At 49.1% G+C, this 11734-nt stretch overlaps 1 protein-coding gene across 1 annotated transcript; it reads left to right on the forward strand.

Annotated features, from left to right (window-relative positions):
* Positions 1-8087: 8087 nt before the first annotated feature.
* Positions 8088-10469, forward strand: PURB (purine rich element binding protein B). Its single transcript, XM_068550274.1, has one exon. The coding sequence runs from the start codon at positions 8108-8110 to the stop codon at positions 9023-9025; it is 918 nt and encodes a 305-aa protein (XP_068406375.1). The 5' UTR covers positions 8088-8107; the 3' UTR covers positions 9026-10469.
* Positions 10470-11734: the final 1265 nt, after the last annotated feature.

The raw sequence follows: 11734 nt of genomic DNA on the forward strand, positions 1-11734 counted from the left end.
TTTTAACTTTGGGGGACATAATTTCAGACTTAGAGAAAAGTTGCAAGGCTAGCACAAAGAACTCCTGTACACCCTTCACCCATCCTCCAACCGCTGAAGTTTTCCCACATCTGCTTTGTTGCTCTCTGTACAGGTGCGTCTTTTTCTGAATCCTCTGAGTGTAAACTGCAGCCATGATGCCTGTTTTAATTCTAAATATTTCAGGGTGTATTTCCTAAAAACAAGGATAACCTCTTACACAACCACAAGTACAATTATCAAAATCAGGAAATTAACACCACATTATTTTCTGACCTACAGACCTTATTCAGATCTCACCAATAATGTTCTTTATGGCGAAGAAATCGCATGGTCGTCACATCTCTTCATTCTCCTTTAATCTGAAGCGGTTCGGCAGTCTTCGTCTCTCATGCCATTGGCATTTTTGAAGTTAGTTTGTTGTCTGTGATCCTGTGGATGTTCCTTCAGTGTAGGTTTGTCAGCTGTTTCCTCAACTCTAGATGCAGGTTCTGCATTTTTGGTAGGAATACTACCGAGGTGACATGTGTCCCTCTCTGTGATCATATCAGGAGACACCTGAGGTCGATTTGTCCCATTCCTGGTGATGTTACCCGCGATCACCTGGCTTAGGGTGGTGGCTGCCAGGTTTCTCCACTGCAGAGTCACTGTTTTTCTTTTTGTAATTAACACGTACTTACAGTGAGATTCTTTGAGACCAGGTCAATATTCAGTTTACCCAGCAAATTTTCACCCACTGTTTTTAATATCCATTGATGATTCTTGCCGGAATCAATTATTACTATGCTACTTGCTATTGATGCTTGTCAGATTCCATCATTTCTTCTATTCTTGTCACTTTGCTTTCTACTGAAAAGAAGAGCTTTTCTTGGGAATTCCCTGGTGGCGCCACGGTTAAGACTCCACACTCCCAATGCAGGGGGCCCGGGTTTGATCCCTGGTCAGGGAACCAGATCCCACATGCATGCCGCAACTAAGATTTTGCATGCCACAACTAAGGAGCCCACCAGCCGCAACGAAGACCCAGCGCAATGAAATAAAAAAAGATAAATATTAAAAAAAGAAGAGCTTTTCTTTCCCTCAATTACTCATTTATATCGGCATGTATACATGGAATCTTATTTTATTCAGTGGCTTATAGTCTGTTACTATCATTCTTTATTTGATGCTTAAATTGTCTCAGATTTGGCCAACAGGGGTGTCCTTTTGACATGTCCCCCTTATTTTCTGAGCGTTTACTTACTTTCTGACACAAGATATTCCAGGCTCAGCTTGTGCTTTCTGTCCTCCAGCCCTGAAACCAGCCATTTCTCCAAGGAGCTCTGGTGCATTTTAGTAGTGAATGGTATTAAGAAACCAAGGTCTGGGTGCTAGGTGTGCTCATTGCTACTGGGGTGTCATTGCTTCTAGGAAATGTATGTGTATAAATACATACACCCATACCTATATGTCTGTGTGTGTGTGTGTATATTTCTACATCTATATATGTGTGTGTTTCTGTGTTTATTTGCCTGTGTGTGTATGCATGTGCACACACACAAGTCTGTGTAATGAAACCACCAGCTCACGTTGATACCTCCAATTCTAATCCAGTCCCATAGGGCTTGTTCTCATCTTCCCCAGGCCATGTTCCTAACTTCTACCAGGTAAAGGTTCTTTAAAAGCTGCGGATTCAGTTCAGGTCATCATCATTACCACTGGCCCCAGAAACCTTCATCTCCTGACCATATGGCCTTGCTTGTGCTCAGCATGGACTTGGGCATCACCAGTGTTTGTCTAATTGGACAAAGGGCAGACGGAGGAACCCAGCAGGGGCCCGGTTCAGAGCCAGACAGCCTTCTGGAAGGCTGGACGGGGGGCTGAAACAGAACCCCTAGGAGGAGGGGGGGGGCAGAACACTGGGATTTTCTGGATGAAATGAGAAGCAGAACAGATGGCTGTTGTCCAGCTCCATGGAAAGACCACAAGTGACCTAAAGGCGCTTGGAAAGGGCAAACCTGTTCACCACGGCAGCTGGGAGGAGAGGCCTGACTAGAGGCTTTGTGGGCACAGCTGGCTCCGACTGAGCCGCCAGGGCAGCTGGGAGGAGGCCCCTCACACCCCCTGTCACTGAGGAGAGACCACGGGGATGGAGGCCGGCCCCCTGCTGTTTAAGACGTGAGCGGGTTCAAACACCAGTGACCTGAGTTACAGCCTCCTCAGGCCTGCTTATCCATTACCAGCTGATACATTTGCCGACTGTTCTATTTCTAGGGATCCTGTTCCTTTTAAGATTGTTGTGTTGGGGCTTCAACTCTCTTGTCCAACAAACGTGCCTCCCAAAGAAAGACAGAAGTCCTCCTGGGTTTTGTGTTCATGTTCTCTCAACTCAACACTGGGTCTTTGCAGAACATGCAGCCTGAGGGAAACGTCCACAGGAAGCTCAGCCACACCCATGAATTGCACCTACGGGGCAATGCTGTCTGGGGCTCTCGTGTGCCACCTGCACCCACCGAGCGGTCTGCACACATTTCACAGCTGGGAAACAGGAATGAAGCAGTGGAGGCCTGGAATGTTCCAAGGAACACGTACCCCTTCCAGGGAATCGAGGGCCACGTGACAGGCGGTGAATGTGGGGTAAAGAGGGCTTGATGGGTGTGCTTAAAGCCGCCTCCCAGCCTCTGGGAGTGTCCCAAGAGTTTTATTTTTTAAGGCCAAGAGGAGCTATGAATTATGGCGGGGGGGCAGGGAGGTGGGGCTACTGAGTTAAGTCCCGAGGTTGAGAAACTGTGCCCCCTGGACCCCAACACCAATGCAAGGAATTGATTTTCTACCTCTTGGAAGACAAAAATCCCTAGAATAAACAGCAGGTGCAGGCCTTCTGCCCAGGCCAGATGAGGCAATCTCTTTAGATTGTGCAAGAAGAACACACTTGCTTCCAGGAAACCCAAGAAAATGTCACTGGAGGCTTCAACGCACGCCAGCTGGATACTGGCCCCAGTGTGTCAAGCTGAGATGCATCTGCAGGGCTGGGTGCCCGGCCCGGGAATCCCAGTGCCAGGGCCCTCGGGGATGGCACCCCTCAATACCAGTTTCTCCTAAGCCACCAGACCGCCTTCCTCCCTTAAGCGCAGTTTCCTTCTGGATGGGAAAGGACGGAGCAGGCGAGGAGGTCACGCAGCTTCCGGGCAGCGCGCGGCAGGAAGGCTTGCGGGCAGCTTCCACTGCAGATTTGGTCACGAACACACTTTGACTCCCCTCCCCCACCGAGTCTCGCCTGCCACTCCTGCCTTCCCTGCTGACTCTGGAACCTTCTACCACCTCGTCTTCCCCCCTGCTCTGGCACCAAGGCTCATCTGGGTGGCGGGCAGCATTTCGCTTGCTGTGGGGAGTTGAGCTAGCCAGGGTGGGGTGGGTTTTCAGACTGAGGTCAAGAAGTTTCTCCAGATCCAAAGCGAGAGACAGTCTACAAAATAATGCCCCTTCCCCCCTCGGATATGTCAACTCTGGGAAAGACACAGACAGGTTGAGGGAGAAGCGGCTCCAGAGTGAAGAAGGATGAGGGCCCACTGGATGCAACGGGACCTTCTGTTGCTACAAAGGACATAATTGGGACACTTGGCAAAATCTGACTCGAGTCTGTCGATTAGAGAAGAGGATCAGATCTCTGTTAGTTGCTTGATTCTGATCACCGTGCTCTGGTTAGGCAAGAGAATGCCCTTGTTTTGGGAAAAGGATGCTGAAGGGTAAAGGGGCATCGTGTCTGCAACTTGTTCTCAAATGGTTCAGGAGGAAGAAAAACTATACAGAGCGATGATGACGCAAGTATGGTAAAATATTAACATTTGGGGGATCTGGGTGAGAAGGATTATTCTTCAATTGTTCTGAGTTTCAATTTTAAGCTTACTAGGAAAAATAACAGGAAAACAAAGGTGCGCCCTACAATGTCTGACCGCTTCCTCCTTCTCCTGGCCTGAAACCAGGAGAAGGCTCGGCCATCTGAGGACACTGGCCCCTGTCCCCCACTGCCTCAGGGGTCTCCCCAGCCCTGGCAAGGCCTGCTCCCATCTGCTGCCTCCTGCCCAGCCTCCAAGCTGTTCTAAGTGACTCGAGAAAGCGTGCGTCTTCCCGGCCTTAGCGGGATCCTGGGCTATTCAGGGAGTCTCATCCCGTGCAAGCTTCCCAAGTCTTCACGGCCTCCTTCTCAGCACGTGGCCTCACTCTTGGGCCCTGGAGCAACGCAGGAATGGCTCCAACGTCTCTCCTCTCCACCAGAAGCTCCTGTGCCCCTCCTCCACTCTCCCTGGTATCACAAGCCAAAGGATGCCTTCTTGCCTCCCAGGGCCGGCCCCCAACTCCCCCCCACCCCGTACCCATCTCCAGGACCTCACTCAACAACGAGTCCCCCACAAAGCTCCCCCAGCCTCGGAGCTGGCTCAGGTATCTCTGGGCAAGGCAGCTTCATGCTTCTCTTTGCCAGTTACCAGCTCCTCTGTCACCGGGGCAGTTCCTCAACCCATACTCCTGCCCTCATTCAAACTGTGGCAAATGGCTTCCATGCTCCCGCCAAGGTGGCAGCATCAAAGACAGAATTCAGAATTGCAGATCTGAGCTGCAGCCTCTGCTCCATACCTTAAGAGCTGTGCGATTCTAGGCACGTTTCCAGGACGGCGGGAAGTGTTTGTGTAGGTTCCCTATGAACTGTGACACCCGAGCCCTGGCCTCATTCCCTCCCCATTTGTTCACCTGCCCCTGTTCTCTCTGTGCAGCCTCCTGGGAGCTGCTGTCAAGTCCACGCTGTCTGCTGGCGGCTCCCAAACCTGCATCTCCGCTGCAGCCCCTCTTCTCGACTCCACTTCTCTGGGTCCCACAGCTGCTTAGACACCCCTCCTCCGGCACCCAGCTGGCTCCTCAAACTTAACATGCCAGTACTTAAGATTCACACTCACTAATGCTGGATTTGCCAAAAGGCAGTCACAGCAAGTGCTTAAGGCCACCAAGAAGTAATAAATTTCCAGGGGAAGAATGTGATATTCCAAAAATGCATCAGAGCAGCTCTTCCTGTTGGGTACTGTTTGTTGTGAATTACGGCGGGGAGGAGCACCTAACGTTTGCAGCATCTGGATCTCTGAAGTCTCAAATCAGTGCCCCTGTCATCTCCAACAACGGCCTCGGCTCTAGTCACTCAGAGCACAAACTCTGAAACCACTCTTCACTCCTCTCTCATATCCCCACGTCCGGTTTTTAATTTTTTATTTTTTTAAATATTTATTTATTTGGCTGCACGGGTTCTTAGCTGCGGCATGCGGGATCTAGCTCCCTGACCAGGGATCAAACCTGGGCCCCCTGCATGGGGAGCACGGAGTCTTAACCACTGGACCACCAGGGAAGTCCCCCCACGTTCGGTTTTTAAATCTGGACCCTTCTCATGCCCCAAAAAGCCCCACTGGCTCCTTGCCGCTCCACCAAGCTGCGTCCAGTCCCCTCTGGCTTGGGTGGGCAATGTGGTCTTTGCCTCCTGACCAAGCCCACCCATGCTGTCCTCTGCCATGGTCACCTCGTCCAAGCACAGAGGGGAGGCGTCACACTCCTGTTCGCATGGCTCCAGGGGCTCCCCCTCGACTCCAGCCCAGTCCCCTGCCCCCCAGTGAATGTCTCCCCCCCGGGCCCAGGTTCAGCTGCCTCCCACTCTTTTGTTCACCACCCCCTCCTCACACACCCTGGGCTCCAGCCAAACTAGACTTCTTGCCATCTGGGAACACATGTTCCCTTTGCCCAAAATAACCTACATTCATCTCCACCTGTCGAGATCTGTCCTTGAAGGGTTATTCAATAAATAGTACTGGGACAATTGGTCACTGGGAGGAAATTTTTTAGATTCCTTACCTCATACTATCCACCAAAATGTATTCTAGATAAACTAGACTTAAACATAAAATATCGAGTATCATATATTCAATAGAAATATATGATATAATCACGTATATTAAAAAAATTGAACTGTAAAAAGTCTGAAAAACGTATGATTGTCGAATAGATGAAAAGGGAGAAGATGCTCAGCTTAAAAGCCAAGAATGAAATTTCAAAGGAAACAAAGCAATGGATTTAACTCATTAAATAGAACCGGACTCATTAAAACCAAACTGATAAGAAATGAACAGAGGGGGGGACTTCCCTGGTGGCGCGGTGGTTAAGAATCCACCTGCCAAGCAGGGGACACGGGTTCGAGCCCTGGTCCGGGAAGATCCCACATGCCACGGAGCAACTAAGCCCGTGCACCACGACTACTGAACCTGCGCTCTAGAGCCCGTGAGCCACAACTAATGAGCCCACCTGCCACAACTACTGAAGCCCACGCACCTAGAGCCCTGCTCTGCAACAAGAGAAGCCACTGCAATGAGATGCCTGAGCACCACAACGAAGAGTAGTCCCTGCTCGCTGCAACTAGAGAAAGCCTACGCGCAGCAACGAAGACCCAACGCGGCCAAAAGTAAATAAATAAAATACATAAATTAAAAAAAAAAAAAAAGGCTCACAAAGGAACGGATGGGCAGGCTCATTTAAAAAAAAAAAAAAAAGAAATGGAACAGAGGGGTAGAGAGTCCTTCACATGAACTGACTGTTGGGGTCCCCTATGCAGGGAAGTGGTCTGATTAGCAAGAAATTAGAGAAGGAGCTTCATGGACACCTTTTATGAAGGCCAAGTGATGTCTGACATCACATTCCTTCCCTAGGGATTTGAAATGTCCAAATCCTCTCCAGGATTGAAATGGTCAAGGCCCCAGATTTGATGTTTTCCCCTGGACTCTCCTGTGTTTGGTTGATAGCTATTATATAATTTTGTTTGGGTCTTTTTTATGAAACAGGAGAAAGGGTGATTAAATACTTGGGGAGGGACTTCACTGGCGGTCCAGTGGTTAGGACTCCAGGCTTCCACTGCAGGGGGCCCGGGATCGATCCCTGCACCGTGGCCGAACCACGGCCAAAAAAACCGCCCCCCCAAAAAAAACCTCGGGGCATGCTTCTTCTGTGCCAGGTGTGCTTTTATGTGCATTATCTCATTTAATTCTTACAGCAACCCTACAAAATAGGTACTATTATTCCCATTTTACAAGTGAGGCAACTAAGAGATTAACTGAAATGCTCAAGACTTCACAGCTAGTATGGGATTCAGATCCAGGCAGAGTGACTCTCAGCACACACCTCCTCCCAACGAAAGACATACTTTTTTACTTTTAAAATCCATTCCTGTTTCTTCACACAATGTAACACATGAAACACGTATTCTTCTTGTAAAATGGCTGTCAGTCCCTGTACATAGGTGTTTGCTAAAAGTTAATTCCTTTCTTAAGCGCTCCATCCCCACTACCACTGCTTAGTTCAGGCCATCATTTTTTCTTATGCTGCTGTGACGGTGACGATGTTATCATGCATGTTCCAGGCACTATGTACGATATTCCACGAACTAAAAATAAGAGTGCACATTTAATGAGCACTCACTATAACTCAGGTATTACGCTAAATATCACTCACGGCTTATCAGCCAGCAATCCTATAAGGTTAGTTTTGTTTTGAGTACAGATGACCCCCATATCCTCCCTCCTTTAATTCCTCTTTGCTTATAAATATAATAACTGTATCATTTCCCTAGAATAAACCGCACTTATTTAAAGCGTACATTTCAGTGAGTTTTGACATACTTGTGAAACCACCACCACAAACAGGACGCAGACTGTTCTCGTCGCTCTTAAACTTCCCGAGCTCCTTCCCAGCTTAGCCCGCCCTGACCCCGGGCCCACGCGGGCCCGTGACGTCACTGCCCTGCGCCCCGCCGCCGCTGTGCGCGGCGCTTCCGGCAGCGAGGACGTGGGGGGCGGGGCGGGGTGGCGTCACGGAGGCGCGCGCCGGAAGCGGGCCCGGCGGAAGTGGCGGGGCGGGGCGCGGGGGCGATGGGGGTTGGCGGCGGTGGCCGGCGATGAGCAGCGGGAGTGCGTGAGCGGGCCGGCGGGCGAGGCTGGGGGGCCCCGGAGAACGAGCCGCAGGGCGGAGGGCGGGGGCGCGAGCGCGGCGGGCGGCGGGCGGCGGCCTGGGCGCGGCGGCGGCCGAGAAGATGGCGGACGGCGACAGCGGCAGCGAGCGCGGCGGCGGTGGCGGGCTCGGCGGCTTCCAGCCCGCGTCCCGCGGCGGCGGCGAGCAGGAGACGCAGGAGCTGGCCTCGAAGCGGCTGGACATCCAGAACAAACGCTTCTACCTGGACGTGAAGCAGAACGCCAAGGGCCGCTTCCTCAAGATCGCCGAGGTGGGCGCAGGCGGCTCCAAGAGCCGCCTCACGCTGTCCATGGCGGTGGCCGCCGAGTTCCGCGACTACCTGGGCGACTTCATCGAACACTACGCGCAGCTGGGCCCCAGCAGCCCCGAGCAGGTGGCAGCGGCATCGGGCGCCGAGGAGGGCGGTGGGCCGCGGCGCGCGCTCAAGAGCGAGTTTCTGGTGCGCGAGAACCGCAAGTACTACCTGGACCTCAAGGAGAACCAGCGTGGCCGCTTCCTGCGCATCCGCCAGACGGTCAACCGCGGCGGCGGCGGCCCGGGGCCCGGCGGCCTGCAGAGCGGCCAGACCATCGCGTTGCCCGCGCAGGGCCTCATCGAATTCCGCGACGCGCTGGCCAAGCTCATCGACGACTACGGCGGCGAGGACGACGAGCTGGCTGGGGGCCCGGGCGGCGGCGGCGGGGGCCCCGGGGGCGGCCTGTATGGGGAGCTCCCGGAAGGCACCTCCATCACGGTGGACTCTAAGCGTTTCTTCTTCGACGTGGGCTGCAACAAGTACGGAGTGTTCCTGCGCGTGAGCGAGGTGAAGCCGTCCTACCGCAACGCCATCACCGTCCCCTTCAAGGCCTGGGGCAAGTTCGGGGGCGCCTTTTGCCGGTATGCAGATGAGATGAAAGAGATCCAGGAGCGGCAGAGGGATAAGCTTTATGAGCGACGCGGCGGGGACGAGTCAGAGGGAGAGGAGGTGGATGAGGATTGAAACGTCTAGCTTCCCTTACGGGCCTCCCCACCCCACCGCTAGAGAGCCCCCCTTCCTGTTCATCCCAGTGAGCTAGTGGAGGGGGAGCAAGGGAGGCTCCAGAAGGAGAAAACAAAATTTAAAATAGTTAATTAAGAGAAATAACCATAAGAGAGAACAGTTACGGACAATTAGAGAAAAGCAGTTAAGTTCCAAGGAATTGACAGCAACCTACAAAGAGAGGACAACAGCGCCTCCTCACCTGAGCAAAAGTCTCAGCTTCTGTTGCTTCCCAGCTGGGGTTCCTAAATCCATCAGGATAATCCTGGGTGGGGTAGATCCTTGCACATTGGCCAAGGAACACCTCTTGTGTTACCCAGACCCACTGATGACAGCTGAATTTGTATTATATCTGGGTAACCTGGTCTTAAGATAGTGTCTGTCCCTTCACCTCTATTGAAATCAGCGTTTTGGATCTAGATCTTCATGGAATTCTTGTGAAGAGAGAGGCATTTGCAGTTACCCAGTTCTGAGGGTACAAGTTTTATGAAAAGGAATGCAACTTTTAAGAAATCATAGACAGGCAAAATAAGAATTCAAGAAGCCACCAGGGAATACAGAAACAAATCGGATCCATTTTTTTTTTAATGGTTTTGCATGGAACCTGGAACAAGGCCCATGTCTTGTCTTTGCAGAATTATTTTCCGGGATGCAAATGGATTCAGATGTCAGTCCTTGAACTAGAATCCGTTATTATAATATTTTGGAAGTTGGCAAAATTTTTTCAAAGGTAAAAGCAGTTTTTTTACATTGGGGGTTGCTGAGGTAGACACATGAAGAAGTCAGGCATAAAGCACAAGGAAAACTGTTTGAGTGGATTGGTTGCTGCTCACTAAAGTTCTTCCCCGATCTCCAAATATGGAGGTCATGTCTTAGATATGAATGAGAGCCAGATCCCCGTGGCTCCACCGTGGGAGCCAGTGAATTATGGCTAATTCGGCAGTTTCAGCCACTGGTTGGCTGGATTTTAAACCGTAAAACTTGAAGATATCTACAAAAGGAACAGTGGCTACAAGCCTGAGCTTTAATGGAATATAAGTCCTCACAGAAAAGTTCGAAATAACCAAAACTGAAGTCTTCATCTACCTTCAGTTTAATCTGTGGATTTGTTTAAATACTAAAGATCCTCAGGTCCAGAATTCCAGCAACATTTATTCTTTTAAAATAAATTTTTAAGAACTTGATCCATTGTATCAGTACCTCACAATCAAAGTTGGCAAACGATGGATGAGTGATTCAAGCACCGTGCCCTTTGGAAGCTGAAATCCATCTGAATGGAGCTGAAGTGAACGTGAATATGCTGACTATATCCTGGAAGCGTTTTTATACCATCTTGAAATTTCAACAAACTGCCTTTTGCCAGTTTATCCAGCTGTCTTTCAAGAATAAAAGTTGGGGTTTTCAAGGATCGCCTCTTCTATATTTTAAATGGATTTTCAGTATGATCTTTACTAATCAAGTTAATCCCACCCCATCAAAAGGTATTCCTAGAAGTGTCAGAACCTAGGTAACTGAATTGAATGGGAGCTAATGTTCTTTGCAAAGTTTTCAGGTATATTTTGTGCAACACCTTCTCAACCAGGAGGCAAGTAACCCCACTTCCACAATCTTAGTATTTTTTTTTAACTGCATGCCTGCCCTTTATTTGAGCTGCCTTTTAATTTATTGCATACCCTTTTTATTATCTTATTTTGGTATTCAATCTATACAATCTTTTTGTATTTATTGGGAAATGAGTAATATACAAAAAGGTCGTTTTCATGAATTAGTGGCTGAGAGGGAGGGAATACTTGTGTATATAAAATTAGGCTTTTTTAAAAATTAGATTTGATTCAGAATATCTGATCTTAGATTTTTAAAAAATAGTGGAAGAGCCACAAACATTGGTGCCCTTTTCAGACTATTTCTCTACTCTCATCATCCACAGTAGACTTTTTAAACAGATTTTTTTAAAACAATTTTTTTTTTTTTTTAATTTTTCTCCGTTGCAAAGAATGTTTCCTAAATTGTATGGGAGCAATAGTATTTTTGATGTTTTAATGACATCCGTATACTTGTACTGTATTTTGTACTACAAGGCAGCTGTTTTCAATAATGTCCTGCTGTATTTACCTATGTGTTTTGAGTGTTTATTTCTTTGCTGCGGAGAACAAATCCCTAAATAGTTTTAGTAAAGGAGCTGAGAAGCTAGCGTTATTAGGTTTGCAGAAACTGTTTAAGTTTCAAACTCTGAGGCAGCAGTGAAAATTAAGGTTGCAGCTCTTAGTTGATTGCTGTAACTTTTTCATTTTCAAAACATGTATAATTCCTGTAGAGACCAACTTGTTTTCCTGCTTCAGTGGTGGTTCTGTTGCTCAGCTGCCGTGAGCCAGTTCAGTTTTGCAAAGGTGCAGTACCTCTCCTTTCTAAGGGGTTGGTTTATTCTTTTTTCTTTTCTTTTTGTTTGGCTGAATTGCAGTAACTAGCCTTGCCCTTTCTACTCTGTAGAAATGACAGGGTCTTCACAATCCTTCACCAGTGGCTACTAAGCTATAATTAGCTGAACAGAAAGAATGTGGAAGTGGTCTGAGGCATATAGAGTATATGCCAAGAACACTACCATATATGGCATCAGCTTTGGTTACCAGAGAAATTTTCTTAGTCATTAGACCATATAACAGTAGTATATCA

This window comes from Eschrichtius robustus, chromosome 8, assembly GCF_028021215.1.
Source record: "Eschrichtius robustus isolate mEscRob2 chromosome 8, mEscRob2.pri, whole genome shotgun sequence".
Taxonomy (NCBI): Eukaryota; Metazoa; Chordata; class Mammalia; order Artiodactyla; family Eschrichtiidae; genus Eschrichtius; species Eschrichtius robustus.